This window comes from Peromyscus eremicus, chromosome 23 (assembly GCF_949786415.1).
Source record: "Peromyscus eremicus chromosome 23, PerEre_H2_v1, whole genome shotgun sequence".
Classification (NCBI taxonomy): Eukaryota; Metazoa; Chordata; class Mammalia; order Rodentia; family Cricetidae; genus Peromyscus; species Peromyscus eremicus.
Genome location: NC_081438.1, coordinates 20,809,624 through 20,828,489, shown reverse-complemented (window position 1 = coordinate 20,828,489; position 18,866 = coordinate 20,809,624). Strand labels below are relative to the sequence as shown.

Here is an 18,866-nt window from a genome sequence, read left to right as displayed (position 1 = left end):
AGACTGTAACCCGGATTGTGAGTTGAAATGAATCTTCCTTCCCCTGAGCTTCTTGCCTCCAGGTGTTTTAATCAGTAACAGAAATATAACTAGGACAAAGGGCATGTATTTTTCTGGGTCCTTTACACTCAGTCACATTTGCTCTTCATATATCCCTAGGTAGGTAGCAAGATGGGACACATTGGTAATTTTTCTGCAAGCAAATGTGCTGTAGAGCCTCTGGAAGGAGTGGATCCTCAAGACAAGTCCATGGCAGGTGTCGGAAGGTTCCCATGAACAGACAGATGTCAGCTCTCATAATTTCACAGGAGTAAGATGTGGGCAAACACATCACTTGCAAATGTCATAAGCCTGGAAAGGTGACTGGCTCTTTCTTAGCCCCCTTTCACTCCTATGACAAAATGCCTGAGACTGGATGAGTAATGGTGATGTAGAATTTAATGCTTATGGTTCTGAGACCTAGGAAGTCCCAGGTCAAGGCACCAGCAGACTGGGTGTCTAGTGAAGGCCTGGTCTGTATTTATGTCTTTACACAGTTAAAGGGACCAGCTAGCTTCCTTGGGTCTTTTATGAGGGCACTGATCCCATTCATGAGCCTCCCTGATATTCCTTCATCTCTCATCAAGGAGGATAGCTGTGGTTGCTAGTGTTACGGCACTGGACCTTGAAACAGAGCCTTGTTCATGATTGGCAAGAGCGCTACCCCTGAGTCACAATCTCAGGCTGTCTCCGGGGCAGCGAGGCAGATGATCAACCACTGAGCCACAAGCTCAACCCCTCACTGGAGATTCCAGTCAAGAGCTCCACTGCTGAGCCATGGCCCTAGCCCTTCACTGTGGGGTTCTTGACAGGTGTTCTACTGCTGAGCCACACTCCCAGCCCCTCACTGGGAGATTCTAGGCAATCATTCTACTTCTGAACTATATATACCCTTAGTCCTTTTTCAAATTTTATTTTGGGATGTTGTTTCATTATGTAGCCTAGTCTGGCCTTGAACTCATAATCCTCCTGTCTCAAGCCTCCTATGTGCTGATGTTACAGGTACATCCCACCATGCATGGACAGGGGTTTAGTTTCCATCTTATGAATCCTGGGGTGACACAAACCCTCTCCGTACCTCCATATTCTTATCTACAAACTGACGATCATAGCACCCTTTTACTTAAAAAGGGTTGCGAAGAAGGCAGGGAGAGTTGGAATAGGTAAAGTCACCGTGGCCGTTAATAAAGACTCAATACACATTAAAGAAAGAATCATGGCTTGTTAAAACCTGTGAGACATCCTCATTAGATTATGAAAGGGGGTCTAATCTCCATGAATGGTATATTCTGGAGCTTTTCCTGATTAGCTGACATTTTTACTCAGCTTCATTAGCAATTTGGGGATATAAATATTTCATTAGTGATACATCCAAGCCGAGTACTTGGGATGTTTAAAAAAGAACAGTGGTTGTCAGGGTAGGAGCTCTGTCTTGCTGAAGCTCATCTCGCCAGGCTCACAGTTTTATATTCTTGTTTGGGATACCCTTCACAGCCACCCAAGGGGACCTACCTGTATATTTATATATTTTATAAAGAAATTTTCTTATTTTATTTTTAAATTATGTGTATGTCTTTTCAGGGCATGTGCATGTGTGAATGCAGGTGCCTGTGGAGGCCAGAAGGGGGCGCCAGATCCCCTGGAGCCGAAGTTACAGGTGGTTGAAAGTGGACCTAAACTTGGGTTCTCGGGAAGAGCAGTGTTCACTTTTAACCACTGAGCCATCTCTCCAGCGCATATTTTTGTAAAAGTATAAAAATAAGAGCTTTTATTTCTTGCATAAAGAGGAATTTCCCAAAGTATATAAATTTCAAGTACCACAAAGCTGGATTCATTCATTTTGAAAAAAAAAAAAACCAAATTCCAATTCTTAAATATTCATTCATTTATTTGTGTGTGCATGTGGAGGTGCACTTCTGTGTAAGTATATACACTTGTGTAAGCATGCATAGGGAGGATCAAGGACAACCTTAACTGTTTTTCAGGCATTGTTCACCTTGATTTTTTGTTTGTTTGTTTTTGAGATGTTATGCCCAGATCTCAGGGACTCCCAAAAGACCACCACAGAGACCAAACCCCATACGTAAAAGCAAAAAGCTTGGAGCTTGGACTCTCTGTCCAATGCAGCTGTAAGAGCAGAGAGCCCAAAGCCCAGTCAGGGTGGGGTTTTTATCATAGCAGAGGTTGGGGTGAGGGGATTTCCAGGGTTCAGGACCCTGATTGGCTGACATTTGTCTAGGAGTATAGGGAATGTTTGGAATGTCAGGTATTTCCTCTTAGATGCAAGCCCTCTCTGGGTGGGGTCAGCTTATGGCTTTTCCTGGGTCCAGGTGTTGCCTGCCAGAAACTGTGTCTGGGCTTATAAGCCTGTCATGGCAGCTGTGTGGTCAAGCTGTTTTGGGCTCCCTCACAGAGACAGTATCTCTCACTGGCCTAGAACACACAAGCAAGCCCCAGGAATCCACCAGATTCTGCGTCCCTTAAACTAGAATTATAAGCCATGATACTAGGCACACCTGGCTTTAAAAAAAAATACCGAAATCTATTATTTTTAATTAAATATGTGTGTATATGTGTATGCATGCACTCGAATGTGTGTGTGTGTGTGTGTGTGTGTGTGTGTGTGTGCACATGAGAATGTGAGTGCTCATGAAGTCCAGCTGTGAACTGCCTCATGTAGATTCTGGGAACCATCCCTGGGTCCTCTGTGAGAACAGTGCATGCTCTTAACCACTGAGCCCTCTCTCCAGCCTCATGCCTGACTTTTAATATGAATTCTGGGAGTCAAAGTCGGTTCTTCCTGCTTTCACAGGAAGCACTTTTCCCACTAAGCCATCCATCACTCCCAAACCCTAAGTTTGAAGATTAATAGTTAGAATTTTTGTTACTGGTTTATCATGGTGGGGAAAACAGGGTGGCTGAAGGGGCTTTCAGCTGAGGTGATGCACACAGTGGCTGCAGGGAAGGTGTCAAGTGAGAGAAAACACGAGATGTTTCACTCCGATCCAGGTGGAGCAGGAAGCTGCGAAAACAGAACACCAGCCCTCAGCTGGCTGGCTCTTTTTTTTTTTTTTCCTCCTTCCATTTTAAGCAGTCCATTCATGGTGTGTGGCTTTTTCTAGATAGACACAACACATGTGTCTGTTCATTCCAGAATGAGAATACATGGCAGACCCAAATAATGATTCTACCAAAGTCCGACTGGTGAGTTTTCTTGATGTTATTAACAGGAGTCTGGGCGACGGGTTAATGTAGCTGCGTCACTAACAAGCCGTCCCAACAGGGATGAAGACTCCTGAAAGCCAAAGCCTCAGAGTTCTCCTGCATGACCTGTTGGCAGCTCCATGGGTCTGGAAAGCTCTATCCAGCAGCTCAGCTAGCCAGTTTCCTCTCTCAGTGCGTTTTTATTGCTTCTACAACATTGAGCGGAAAGAGTCTGGTGTATCTTGTAATTTCCAACTTTCCCAGACAAGGTGAAGTTTCTTTACTTCCTGAGTCTCATGCCCCCCCCCCACCTCCTTCCTGGAGGAAATGGCTGCACAACCAGGGTAGGGGGCCATTGTCATTAAGACGGGCTCCCCACCCCACCCCACCCCATCTGTTCATCGCCTCTGGAAACATTTCTACAAACATAACCCAAAGATGTGCCTCAGTAATTCTTAATCCAATCAAGGCGACTGTGAAGATTAGCTTGGCATTGGTCTTGGTTCGGCTGCATTTTATATAGTTAGTGGGCTGGTTATTTTAGGCATAAAGGTCTTTTCATGCACACCTGGGAATCTAGGAATTTTAAGTCTATTTTTTTCGTAGCTGATTTGCACATACATAAAATATGAAAATATCTCGGGGAAAAAATTACGCTTGGGAAATGTGAAGTGTCTCAATGAATGTGATAAAAACCCTGTCTTCTGAGCTGAATGTCATTGAACCCCAGTCTCTGAACTGGGAGCCCTCATTATGGGTACAACCAAAGGCTGGTACTGGGGAAATTATGGGATGCTAACTCAATGCAAGGACTCAGGACCCCCACCCCACCCCCTGGGGGTACTGCAATCCACTCATCCATCCTGAAGAAATTTTGTCTTGAGGCCAAGTCTCACATAGCTGAGGATGTCCCCAAACTCCCAGTTTTTCTGCCTCTACCACCAGGAGCACTGAGATTACAGGTATGGACCATAATGAACAGTTTCCATGGGAAGGTCCTAATCTACGTGTCATGTTAGATCCTTCCAGATAGGCGGTGGTCTTTGGTGACCCAGGAGAGTACAGAGAACTGGCCAGGAGCAAGGACCAACCATGGAGAAATTGATTGGTGGTGCCCTACTCAGCTGTAACTGTCAACTTGACATTGCCTAGAGTCACCTTAATTAAGGGATTGTCCAGGTCAGAATGGCAGTTGCGGGGAGGAACACGTTCTTGGTTTTTATTGATAAAGGAGAGCCCAGCCCACTGTGGGCAGCACCATTCCCTGGGTAGGTGGTCCTGTGATTTATAATAAAGCTAGATGAGCATGAGCCTATCAGAGGTCCAACAAGGAGCATTCCTGGTGATTCCTATTGCACTTCCTGGGCTATGAATGAGTTCTCTGGTTAGAGGTGATGCTGCAAGCAGTTCTGCTTTCAGGTTTCTGCTGAAGTTCCTGCCCTGACTTGCCTCAGTGATAGTCTATGAACTGGAAGTGTCAGTCAAATGCACTCTGTTCTCTCCTACGTTGCTTTTGGTCAGAGTGGTTTACTACTGCAGCAGAATGAAACTGGCACAAATTGGAACACACACACACACACACACACACACACACACACACACACACACCCCTTTAAGATAATAAATACCTTTTTAAAAGTGACTAAGATGGCAAGACAGCTAAGCAAGTAAAGTCACTGGTTACATGAGCCCAACGACCCGAGTTCAATCCTGGAACTCATATAAAGGTAGAAGAACAGACCACCTCCACACAGTTGCCCTCTGACCTCCCCACACACGTGCCATGGCACACATGTACCACCTTCCTCCTTCCACAGCAAGGGTAGATACAATGTTTTGAAAATAGTTTGTGAACAAGACTAGCAGACACAAGGGATTCTAATTTTATGAACTATCGAGACTAGGCAAACTCATAGACACAGGAAATGTTGTCACTGGTCACCAGGGCCTGGGGTAAGTCTTCAGAGCAGCGGTTCTCGACCTTCCTAATACTGCAACCTTTTAATACAGTTCCTCACGTTGTGGTGACCCCTCGCCCCCAGCCATAGTTACCTTCATTGCTACTTCATAACTGTAATTTGCTAGTGTTAAAAATCAAATGTAAATATCTGATATTTCCAGTGGTCTGAGGCAACCCCTGTGAAAAGGTCATTCAACGGCCTCCAGAAGGGTCGTGACCCACAGGTTGAGAACCAATGCTTTAGCAGGCTCAGGGTTTGTGATTAACATGATAGAACATTCCTAGGACACTTCAGATGTACTTTATACTACAGACCTGAATATTTTTTTCCAGATGTTTCAAGTGGTACCTTTTTGTTATGTGTGCTTTCTGAGACTTCCTGTGTTGGCATAAGACTCCTCCTGGCTGCTGGCCAACCCCCATGAGGCTGGCTGTAGCAGGCCAGCTTCGAGACAAAAGCCAGGAACTTGCATTTTCACGGGCTCCCGAGTGACTCGGACTCTGAGACTGCCTGGCTTGGAGGCAGGCCCTGTTGTTCTGTTTTCTAATTGGAACACGCCATATGTGCTCTTCACTCATCCCCAGCTGCCACAACCCACACGTTCCCAGGGAGCAGCAGGTCCCTTATCTCAGCAGCTGCGGGCGGGGAGTGGTGTCAGTAATCAGAGTGGCAGTGGGGGTTGGGGGTGGGCGGCTGAGGATAGTAACAATAACAAAATCCTGGTTTGGGCAGTACGGCCATCACCCACCACTTTACCTGAATTTTTGCATTCTATAGTTTTGATTACCTTCAGTCATTTACAGTGCAACTCATTTAAAAATTAAATGGAAAGTTCCAGAAACAAATAGTTTGTAGGTTTTAAAGATGTGTTTTATTATTATGTGCCCATACACTCACATAGACACAGGCAAGCACACACACACACACACACACACACACACACACACACACACAAACTTCTTAGGCTATAACTCAGACCTACCAGTGACTGCAATGCAAATTAACATTCTAGAACCCTCTCAAGCACAGACCAATTCTTCATGCATCCACCAGTCTTTGATTTTTCTCAGCCCGCAGTCCTAATGACTGTGAGGCTGGAGGGTGAGGTTATTCACTGTGGGGGGATCCAAGAACTCCACCCAGTCCCTGGCTGAATGGTCACCTTCCAAGCCCATCTCCATGTGGCCCAGGGCTTCTCATATTGATTTTGGAAGTAGGTGGAGAGACTCTCCTGGGTTAGCCCTTTGAGACAAGGGAATACTAAGGGAGTATTTGGTAACACTGACGAGTGTGAAGAGTCCGGATAGAATTCTGTAATAACAACTTCCTCCGTTAGTTTGTACTGTTTGACCCCTTCTCACTTCCAGTTTACACGCTCTAAGCCTGGCTGACAGTTGTTGCTTTTATTGCTAAGGAGCAGACGTGCCTCCCTTGCTAGTCCCTTCTGATCTGGGGCGGCATTTGCTTCCCCCCTTGCCCTCCCCAACTCCCCCAAATACTGTTTATCAAAACCCGCAGCCACACAAGGATTCCCAAATGGCACCTGGCCAATTTAGTATTGGATTTCCTCTAGTCCTGGAAGGTAAACATTTATCTCCGCAGAAATAGGTTTTTGTTTTCTTATTTGAGTTTGTCTTGAGGAGAAAAGAAGCTTACACAAAGTGTTATTCTTACTGACTTTATTTTTTTTCCCAGTGTTGGAGATTGAACCTAGATATGCTCTACCACTGAGCAACACCCGTCCCCAGTCCTTTTTATTTGTGTGTGTGTGTGTGTATGTGTGTGTGTGTGTGTGTGTGTGTGTGTGTGTGTTATGCATGCATATGCACACATGTGTTCCTGTGGAGGCATGCGTGGAGGCCAGGGGTTAATGTTGGGTATCTTCTTCCTTAATCTCTCTCCACCTTAACCCCTTGAAAACAGTTCTCTCACTAAACTTGGAGCTAGGCTGGCAGTCAAAGAATCTTCCAGTCTCTGCCCTCCCCACCTGGTTTTGGGATTACAGGCTCATGCCACCATGCCTGGCTTTGTAAGAGGTGCTGGAGAGCCAATCTCGAGTCTTTGTGCTTGTACAGTGAGTGATTTTCCCCGAGTCATCTCCCCAGGACCATTTCTTTCTCAGAAGCTATTTTCAAATGAATAGTATTTAATCCATTGCCACTGGCAGCATTTCCTGTTGGCCACCTTATTAGCTGTTTTCTAGTCGGCTTATCATTCTTTGCTCAGGTGCAAGAGTTCACCAGCCCTGTGGTGATACGGTTTTTTGTGTAAATGTGTGGTGGAATAGTGAGTCCACATCTCCTCTCCCCCTGCCTAACTTTGCACTATCTCCCTTAATTCTCCGGCTCCAAATAGTTTCTTTCTGTGGCTAGCTGAAGCACTTTCATCTGTGGCCTTTTTCTGTCACCTCTGACATGGCTTCCTCGAGCTATCTGCACAGTTCTGAAATCCCCATTCAGATTGCTTAAAGCTGTGTGGAGGAAAAGAAGAGAAATAAGAATCATTGTGGGAGGCGGAGAGATGGCTCACAGGTAAAGGAGCTTGCCAGCAAGTGTGACAACTTGAGGTTCCTCCTCGGACCCAAACACTGGGAAGCAAGAAGTCTCTCCTGCAACTTGCCCTCTGACTTCTACATACACACCATGGCCGGTACTGGGGTGGGGAAGGGTTAGTATTTGAGCAGGTGAGTTTGGTGTTGGGGTGGCGGGACCATGCACAGACCTTCCTCTCTGCCCAGCATCCCAGCCCTTGACTGACATGAATTTCCATGACCCTTTACCTTTCCTTACTCCTCCCTATTTGTCAGAACACCCCATCCTCTCTTCTTCCTGGCGCCACATGGCTGTGTCTTTAAAGAACAAAACCCATGACACAGAGAGGCCAGTCCCTACATCTGCTGAAGGCACAGGCCCTTCAATTTGCAAAAGCTGCTGGGCATCCTTAAGGTGTGAAGGGTCTGCACTGTTTCTGTTAAAGGAACATTTGGAGGTCTCTACAGCAAAGCCATATAAAAGAGCTTCATACAGTGGTGGGTGTCTCTAGCCCCAGCACTGAAGGGTGGAGGCAGGAGGATCACTGGGGCTCCTTGGCCAGCTTATCTAGATGAATCAGCAAGATCCAGGTTCAGTGAGAAATTCTGTCTCAAAAACAAACAAACAAAAACAAAACAAACAAAAAACAGGGGTGGTAGTGCACATCTTTAATCTCAGCACTAAGGAGGCAGAGGCTGGCTTCTTGCCAACGATGGCGTTGAGTTCTCCATGGAATAGCTTTTCTTCCCCTTCCTTTCCACACTATTTTAGTTACTTTCCTCGTGGCTATGGCAGAAATACCTGGCAAAAACAACTTATGGGGCCAGGTGGCGGTGGTGCATGCATTTAATCCCAGGACTTGGGCGGCAGAGCCAGGTTGATCTCTGTGAGTTCGAGTTCGAGGCCAGCCTGGTCTACAGAGCGAGCTCCAGGACAGACACCAAAACTACGCAGAGAAATCCTGTCTTGAAAAACAAACAAAACAAACAAACAAAAAACAAACAAACACTTATGGAAGAAAGTGTTTGTTGTAGCTCACAGTTTGTGTGCACAGTCCATCTTTGTGAGGAAGGCATGGTGGGGCGAGAGAGTGAGACATCTGGTCCCATTGCTCGTGCAGTCAGGAAGTCAAGAGAGAGATGAATGCTGTTATTCAGTTCACCTTCTCGTTTTAATTCAGTCCAAGACTCCAGGCCATATGTGGTGCCATCCACATTCAGTATGGGTCTTCCCACCTCATTCACCCTAATCCAGAGACTGTCTCACAGATTTACCCAGATGTGTGTCTTCCCAGATGAGTCTAGATTCTGCCAAATTGACAGTCAATGTTAACTATTCACATGTGTCACAGCACAACTGTCTTAGATGAGAGTGTGGAGATATATCCCAACTTCCTAAATGCCAGGGAGTTAAAATTTCTCACATGCTTACTATTTTGCAATCAAGGGACTTTGTAAAGACGTATAGGTATCCTGAAGTTTTATGATGTTTATTTTTAATACTTTTAAGCTGTGCATATTTGTATCTTTGCATGTGAATATGTGCGCATGTATGCAGATGTCCACAGAGGCCAAAAGAGCGAGTCAGGTCCCCTAGAGCTGGAGTTACAGGTGTTTTTGAGCAGCCAGTACGGGTGCTAAGAACTGAACTCTGATGCTCTCTATGAGGTGTTAGTATTCTTAGGTGTAAGTACTCTTAGCTATCGAACATCTACCCAGCCCCATCACAGTGTTCGGGATGCAGATCTAAGGTGATTCATGTCTTGCATTTTGTCATTTCTAGAGGAGCTGAAGGCTCCCTTGGAAGAGTATGTCCACAAACGCTACCCTGGGCTGGTGAAGGTGGTACGCAATCAAAAGAGAGAAGGCCTGATCCGAGCACGCATCGAGGGCTGGAAGGTGGCCACTGGCCAGGTCACTGGCTTTTTCGATGCCCATGTGGAATTCACTGCTGGCTGGTAGGTCATGAGCCAAAACTTATCACTTAGTAAAGGGCTGAATCTGGGAGTTGGGACCTTTTGCCTGTTTCTATTGGAGCCCCTGGAAGAATGGAGAAGGGATGCTTGGTGGGAAGGCCATTGGGATAAAGTTGGAAAGCAAGAAAAGTAAATCACCGGCTGGCTTTCTAGACACTGTTATTGTTATCATCAATCTATGAGTCACTTTTCTCATTGCTGTGACCTAAAGTACCTGGCAAAAAGCAACTTAAAACAGAAAGAAACCAACTTTAACTCACGGTTTGAAGATATGGTTCATCTTGGTAGGGAGTCACGGAAGAAAAGTGAGGCAATTGGTTACATTGTATCTAGAAACGATAGGTAGTTGGTTACATTGTATCCAGAAACGAGAGGCATTTGGTTGCATTGTATCCGCAGTCAGGAAGCAGAGAGAGATGGATGCTGGTGCTGAGCTCCTTTTCCTTCAATCCAGGACCCCAGCTCACAGCATTGTGCCACCTATATTCAGAGTGGGTCTCCCCACTTCAATTAGCCCATGTTAGAAGCTACTTCACAGGCATGCCCTCACAGACATCTATTTTGATTCTAGGTCCTGTCAAGGTGACAGTCACAATGAACCATCACAATCATTGTGGTGGTCAGTAAATTCAAAGCCAGCCTGGGACACATAAGTCCTTGTCTCCAAAATAAGTTGTTTCTCTAAAACAGTAGCAACAGATAGGGATGGGAGAAATGGCTTGGTGGTTAAGAGTACTAACTTCTCTTGCAGAGGACCCAACTATGTATGGGTACATATGAGGTAGGGGAGCTGTGTAAGTGTGTATAGGTGTGTGTGTGTGTGTGTGTGTGTGTGTGTGCGCATTTGAGTATGTGCAAGGGTGTGTGTGTGTGTGTGTGTGTGTGTGTGTGTGTGTGTGTGTATGCGCGTGTGCCAGCATGCACATGCTTGTTGAGGCCAGAAGGCAACTTCAAGTGTCATTCTTCAGGTGACATCTACCCTTTTCTTTGAAACAGGGTCTCCCACTGACATAGAACTCACCAAGTCGGCTAACTGGCTGACCAGGGTCTCAGGGATCTTCCTATCTCTGCCTTCCCTGTGCTGGGATTACAAGTGGGTGCCACTGTGTCTGGGTTTTTTTTAACATGTGTTCCAAGGATTGAACTTGGGTTCTCATGCTTGCATATCAAGTACTTCATCAAATCATCTATCTCCCCAACCCTTCTATCCACTAGATTCTGGCCTTGACCTCCTGCCTACCATTCAGTCACCTCATCTCCATCAGTTTCCCTCCTAACCACTTCTCCCACCTCACACCTACTCTGCTGAGACTGCCCTCTCTCCACCTTGGTGCTTTCTCACTCACCCTCAGGAATGCAATGGCTCTCTGAATGCATTCTTTGGTGTGTTTGGCTATGTAATTCCTGTGTAGTTCTAGCTGGCCTAGAATTCAATATGTAGCCCAGGCTAGCTTTAAATTTAAAGTGGCCTTTACCTTCTGCCTCCTTCTCCTGAAAGTGGGGATTACAGATGTGTACCACCATACCCAGCCACTTGCTGTATCTATGACAATGGTCTAGGCTGGGGATGTGCCTGGTTCAGATGGGTCCCCCCTCAGAATTTTCCACTGTCACTCTGAAACTGTCCCATCAGTCAACACAATGAGCATTCCAAATTGCCAATATTTGGCATCTTCCCTGAAAGGTATCATCTAATATATATTATATATATATATAATATAATAGCCAATAGAGCCTAATTACTCTATGGTCTAGTTCTAACTAGGCTCTGTGATGTCAGCCTTAGCTATACAGACTTATTTTCTATACTTCAGCCAAAATATCCTATGCCTCTTTCTGAATTAAAGCCCTTGTGTGTTTCTTCATTACAGGGAGAAAGCATGTCTCACCATTTACTGGGTAAAAATCTCCACAGTGGCCCAGTATGTTGGTTTTTTTTTTTTCTGCTTTTTGGGGGGCCTGGCACCCAGCTCCCAAATAAATCACACATGGAGGCTTATCCTTAATTATGAATGCCCGGCCTTAGCTTGGCTTGTCTCTTGCCAGCTTTTCTTATCTTTAAATTAGCCCATCTGTCTTTTGCCTCTGGGCTTTTACCTTTCTCTATGTCTGTATACCTTTCTTTCTTACTCCGTTGCTGGTTGTGTAGCTGGGTGGCTGGCCCCTGATGTCCTCCTCCTTCTCTCGCTCCTAGATCTCCTTCCTTCCCAGAATTCTCCTTCTATATATTCTCTCTGCCTGCCAGCCCCACCTATCCTTTCTCCTTCCTGCCTTGCTATTGGCCAGTCAGTTTTTTATTAGACCATCAGGTGTTTTAGACAGGCACAGGAACACAGCTTCACGGAGTTAAACAAATGCAACATAAACAAAAGTAACACCCCTTAAAATAATATTCTATAACACCAGTACTCTAAGGATGCCTCTATTCTCCCTATGGCATTTGAACTGGGTATTTTTGTGGCTCAGCGTGAATGTCTTCTGTGTCCTGGGATCCAGGGAGAATTTTGGCCTGGGTCTGGAGAAAGAGATCTGTCAGTAATGTGTGTGAGCAGCTGAGTTAGATCCTCAGAACCCAGGTGAAAAAGCCAGGCTGGTGGTGCAGGCTGGGGGTGGGGAGCAGAGAAAAGAGGCTCCCTGGGGTTCACTGGCCAGCTAGCCTAGCCTTGTTGATGAGATCTAGTCCAAGGAGAGACCCTGCTTCAATAACAATAGGGATGGGGATGAAAGAATGACTGTTGAGGCTGTTAACTGATACCCATGAACATTTACATGTGTGTGCACATGCATATGCATACTGTGCCAATTAGTTTTTATCAATTTGACACAAATTAGAGTTGCCTCCATCAGACTGGCCTCTGGGTATGTCTGTGGGGCCATCCCTGGGCAGATGAGAGTAGGCAGTATAAGAAAGGTAGCTAAGCAAGCCAGGGTAAGCAAGCCAGTAAGCAGATAGAGCAAGATAATTTGGCTCTGGACCTTCAACATTTCAAGTCTCCACAATCACGTGTCATGGAGCATGTGCGGAGATCAGAGGGCACCTTGCAGGAAGTAGTTCTCTCCTCCCATCATCTGGGTCCCAGAGATTGAACTCAGGTAGTGAGGCCCAGTGGCAGGTGCCACACCCCCAGCTTAATCATGGAAGTTCTAAACAACCAATCAGAAATCAGACTTACAGCATCTCTGACACAGGTGAGAACTTCAGTCCACACTTGAGATGGCTATCCAAGTTGCTTCCCAACTGTGACACTGTTACTTACATCCACATCCCTTTGGTAAAGCAATTCACATGTGGAAGCCCCACCATGAGGGGGCTCCAGATTTGTCAGGTGAGTAGAGGAAACACAGTAGGTCCCATGACCACAGGACACCCCAGGGTGGAATAGGGGGCGGGGAACAGGATGTGAGAAAAGGTCATGGGGAGGGAGACCAAGCTTTTCTGCACTGTGGAAACATTCTCGAAGGTGATGGTTCAGTTGATAGAAAGTGCTTGCTGTGTAAGCATGAGGATGTGTGTCCAGATCCCCAGCATTGATGTTATAAGGAAAAAAAAAGCCACGGATAGCCCTGTGTGTGCCTGGAAGTCCAGTGCTGTCACAGGTGGAGATAGGAGGCTAGCTGAGGCTCATTGGCTACCAGCCTAGCTCCAGGTTCACTGGAGACCCTGTCTTGAGTTAATAAGGTGGAAAATTATAGAGCAGGACACCCGACATCCTCCCCTAGTCTCTACTCTTGTGCACAGGTAGGCACATCTGCAAACACATGTGTACATACACCACACACACACGGAGAAAGAAGAAAGTGTAACGCTGTGCACATATGGAAATACCATGATGAAACCCATTCCTTTGAAGACTGACTTAAAATATTAATTTTGTTTTTCAGTTAAAAGAGCAAAAGAGGGACTCGGGGAATGTTTGGTCAGTTGGGTTCTTGTGATGCAAGCATGAGAATCTGAGGTCTGATCCCCAGCACCCACATAACATCATGTTGAGTACCGTGGTGAACACCTGTAACCCCAACACTGGAAGGTAGAGACAGAAGGATCTTTGCGGCTCACTGGCTATCCAGTCTAGTGGAATTCATGAGCTCTGAGTTGAGTGAGAAATCCTGCCTCGAAAGAAAAGAAAAAGATGGAGGGCCAGGAGATGGTTTGATGGTTAAGAGTGCTTGCTGCTCTTCCAGAGGACCTGAGTTCAGCTTCCAGCACAAACATCAGGCGGGTCACAACCAACTTCCTATAAGACCAGCGCCAGGGAAACACAATCCCACACACAGACATACACACACATACATAAACAAAAATAAATCTTAGAAAAAAATAATAAAAAGGTGGATAGACATCAAGGATGGCACCTGCCAGTGACCTCTGGCTTCTGCATATGTGAGCACACCCATGTGCACTCATACACATATGCACTCGTACACATATACCCTCACACACACGAATATGCACACACAAAAATCACTGCACATGCACAATACCAAATTTTTTTTTAATTAAAAAGTAAAATACGTATTTTAAAGGAGCAGAAAAAGTGAACCTCCTTACTGGGAAAAAGTAGGCATGGCTTCTCTGGACAGGTGACATCAGAGCTAAGCGCCTTAGTGGCTCTGCTTTCTGCTGGCTGCCAAGGGCATTCCCCCAGCCCAACCCCACGGCCCCTAAAGAGAATCTCTCCTGTGAAGATGTGAGGGAGAAAGCTGCAGATGCTGAGGAGAATAATTCCCCTCTGGCTTCCACCTCCACCATGTGTGTAAAACGTATCGAAGGCAGTCAACGGCCCAGGGTATATTTTATTACTCATTTTAAATAGAAAGATGAGCTGAGCCAACAGGTAATTCAATAGCTGCAAATGAAAAGAGATTGTTGCAGGCTGTAAGTTCTCATTATTCTTCCAAAGAGCACAAAGAAATGGGATTTTTCCACTTGACTCTTTTCCAAAGTCTACGCTCTGGTCCAAGCTGCAAGATTAATGTCTCGGCTTCCATGAGCCATCTTTAGCTTCTAGAACGTGGAAAGTGATTCCTTCCTGTGATGGGCCTCGCAGACACATGGTCGGCTTGACCATCTGCTCTGAACTAAGCCAGCCAGCTAACACCTTGAAACCGGAGCCAGTTCATGCCGGCTGCGGCCTTCAGGGAGGAGGCACAGCTGGGCGTCAAGATTTGCCTGACTTTGGGCTTAATTAGTTCCAAGGCTTCCGCCTGCAGACCAATCAGATCTTTTTAAGCAATCAATTAGATAATCAATTAAAACAACAAAAATAGTCGAACTCACACAAAGAAACTAATGAAACTGCTTATTAAATCCAGCACAGAAATGACCTATTTGAGGATAGGAAATTTAGTTCCAGCAGAAAAAGAAAAAAACAAAACCATCAGCAACAAGAGGTGGCAGATAGTGCTGTGAGGGGAAACCATATAGAACTGCCAATCGTACAGAGATGGGGACAGTTGTTTGGGATAAAAGGGCTTGGGGCTGGAGAGATGGCATAACACATACTACTCTTACAGAAGACCTGAGTTTGGTTCCCAGGATCCACACCAGGCGACTTAAAACCACCAGGAGGCAGGCGGATCTTTGTGAGTTTGAGGCCAGCCTGGGCTACAGAACAAGATCCAAGAAAGGCGCAAAGCTACACAGGGAAACCCTGTCTCAAAAAACCAAAAAAAAAAAAAAAAACGAAAAGAAAAGAAAAAGAAAAAGAAAAAAAGATAACCACCAGGAGCTCCAGCTCTGGGGGATTTGGCGCCCTCTTCTGCCCTCCAATGGCACTGCACTCACATGCACATATCTACACAGACACATACATAAATAAAAATAAATTCTCAAAGAGAGAGAGAGGTGGGGAAGGGACTCGAAGATTTGGCACTTTCTGAGGATAAGACTCCACATTAATTCTCTTGCTGGGCTTCTCCTGTCTACACAGGCATTGTTATCATGATTTTGTTATGAGTGAAAGCATGAGAGGCATACTGCACACGTGAAAACACATACAGAGTGTCCATGGATGCAGATCCATTGGTAGAGTGCTTTCCTTACACATACAAAATCCTAGATTCCATCCCTGGCACCATATAAACCAAGCATTTACATTAGAGGCTGATACATGCTTCTAAGTCCAGCACTTAGTAGGCAAAGGCAGGAAGATTGGAAGTTCTAGGACAGCCTGGGCTACATGGGAGTTCAGGGCCAGCCTGGGCAACTTAACAGAACAGTCTTAAATTTAAAACACAATCAGGATAGGGATGTAGTTTGATTGGTAGAGTGCTTGCCTAACACGCAGGAGGCCCTAGGTTAGATCTCCAGGCTCACATAAACTGGGTGTGGTGTGGTAGTCATGCTTATCATCCCAGCACCAGCGGAGACAGGAGAATCAGGAATTCAGGCTTTGCCTCTTCTATGCAGTCTTTGAGACCAGACTGGGATACGTGAAAGCCTGTCTCAAAACAAAATGGGAACAAAACCATAGAAAACGACACGGCGGTTGCATGCTCCGACTTGGGTAGGTCATGTGCCTTTGAGTACCTCAGTTTCCTTCTGAGTTCCGGCCTTTGAATCTTCTTCATTTTGGGCAGTTTTAGAAGCCGGTTGGCTGATGCATGCCCCAGGAGAGAGATTTGATTGTGACTTCTCTGCTTTGCAGGGCCGAGCCGGTTCTGTCCCGCATCCAGGAAAACCGGAAGCGGGTCATCCTCCCCTCCATCGACAACATCAAGCAGGACAACTTCGAGGTGCAGCGCTATGAGAACTCAGCCCACGGGTACAGCTGGGAGCTGTGGTGCATGTACATCAGCCCCCCGAAGGACTGGTGGGACGCCGGAGACCCCTCTCTCCCCATCAGGTCTGTGACAAGTAAGCTCTGGCGGGGCTAATAAAAAAAAATCTGCTGCACAGTGAGGCCCCAGGCCCAAGGGTCAGCTTACACCATGGAGACGGGCTGGGAGAGACTGGCGGCAAAGGCTGGTGCAGTGGTGTGCCAGCAGCTCCCTGAGGAATGGTGGTGCCTGAGGATCATAATTCCTTGCTGAGAGAGACAATTGTATTTTATAGCAGCAGCTATAGTTCTTGGGCGCCTCTCTCATATGGCTGCAATGAAAGTTTAAAATTGGCAATAATACAGTTGTTCATTCTTCCTCGGGTGTTCCGTAGCTTCACATTCTATGATCTTACCCACCCTTGGTTAACCTGTGTGAAAACACTAAATTATCTCAACCTCTCAGCTCGACATCGGTAATTTAATCACATCGGCCAAGACTTTCCCTGTAATGTCGCATTCATAGGTTCTAGGGATTGGGGTATGACATGGGGGAGGGGGCAACGTCATTCTACCTAGTGCCAAACTGACGTTTTGTTTTAATTTTTATTTATTATCATTGGGGGAGGTGTGCTTGTGCCGCGGCACACATGTAGAGGTCAGAGGACAACTTTGTGGAGACAGTATTCTCCTTTCACCTTTATGTGGGTTCTGGGATTCAAGTTGGGCAGTTAGGCTTACCATTATTTGCTGAGCCATCTTGTCAGTCTGAAACTGAAACACGCATGCGTGTGTGCACACACACAGACACAGACACACACACACACACACACACACACACACACACACACACACCCCAGAGGATGTCGGGCATCATTCCTCGGGCACCTTCATTTGAAACAGTGGCTCTCATTGGCACGGATATTTGTCACGAATGCCAGGCTAGCTGGCCGGTGAGCTTCCAGGAGTGCACCTGTATGTGTCTCCCATCTCATCATTCCTGGGATTACAAATACATGCTATGGTCCCTGGCTTTTGTGAGGGCCCTTGGCATCAAACTGGGAGCATCACTTTGGTGAGACAAGGACTTTACCAACTGAGCCATCTTCCCAGTCCCCAAACTCTTAAAATGGGATTCATTCCGTCTTCAGTCATTAGAGGTGGGAATCTCAGCCTGGATTTAGTGCAAGTTTTTTTTTTTCCCCCATGTCAAGCAGGAAAGCAAGAAGGAAGTAAGGAACAGGAGCAAGGTCTTTCTATGTGGTGTGTGTGTGTTCTGTCTTACAAATCTGTTTACAAATTTGTGATCACCAAAATATGTTAGTTTTTTAAATTCCTATGACAAGTATCTGAGAAAAGCAACTTAAGGAAAACAAGATGTACTTTTTTTTTTTTTTTTGAGACAGGGTCTCACTATGTAGATCTGGTTGTTGTGGAAATCACTATGTAGACCAGGCTGACCTCGAGCTGACAGAAATCCCTCTGCCTCTGCTGCCCAAATGCTGGGATCCAAGGTGTGCACCACCACACCTGGCTGGAAAACAAGATTGATTTTAACTCATCACTTCAGAGGTGAGTCTACCATGGCAGGAACAGCATGGTAGAAAAGACCAGCTCACATTCTAGAGCCAGGAAACAGAAAGAGAGAATGTCCATTCCAGGTGCCTTTTCTCCTTCCCCCTTTTTATTCCAACCAGGTATCCAGATTTGTGGAATGGGTGCTGCTCACATTCAGGATGGCTCCTCCCCCTCAATCAATTCTCTCTGGAATTCCTTTGCAGACACATCCAGAGATGTGCTTTAATAATCTCCCAGGTGTCTCTCAATCCAATCAAGTTGACAACCAAGATGAACCATGCATTCTAGTTAGCTTTAACTGTTAGCTTGACACAGCCTGGAGTCATCTGAGAAGTCTCAGTTGAAAGAAAGTCCAGATCAGATTGGCCTGTGGACATATCTGTGGGAGACTGTCTTGATTGTTAATTTGTGTCATAGGGCTCTGCCCACTGTGGGCGGCACCATTCCCTGAGCAAGTGGTCCTGGACTACATAAGTAAGCTCACCAAGCATGGGCCAGTGAGCAAGCCAGTAAGCAGCATCCTCTAAGGTTTCTGCTTCCAGGTTCCTTGTTGAGTATCTGCCCTGACTTCCCTCAGTGATGGACTGTGACCAGGAAGTATAAGCCAAATAAACCCTTTCCTTCCCTACGTTGCTTTTGATTAGAATATTTTATCACAGCCACAAAAAGAAAACAGGAACACCATCATACAGGAGAAAGGTTTTGAGAAGGCTTCTGACTTTCCTTCTCAAACTAAAAGCTGAAAAGTTGCCTGAGAAGGGAGCAACCAAGAAGCAGATTCCAAAACCAAGGGACGTGGACTTTGAGTGCCATCTCAAAG

At 46.0% G+C, this 18,866-nt stretch overlaps 1 protein-coding gene across 1 annotated transcript in view; it reads left to right on the top strand.

Annotated features, from left to right (window-relative positions):
* LOC131898591 (polypeptide N-acetylgalactosaminyltransferase 17-like) overlaps window positions 1–18,497 on the top strand; it is a 77,865-nt gene extending 59,368 nt beyond the window's left edge. Inside the window, exons 4-6 of the mRNA XM_059249779.1 lie at window positions 9,518–9,692; window positions 16,358–16,555; window positions 18,464–18,497. Coding sequence (XP_059105762.1) covers window positions 9,518–9,692; window positions 16,358–16,555; window positions 18,464–18,497 — 407 coding nt within the window. The remainder of the gene's footprint in view (window positions 1–9,517; window positions 9,693–16,357; window positions 16,556–18,463) is intronic.
* The last annotated feature ends 369 nt before the right edge of the window (window positions 18,498–18,866 follow it).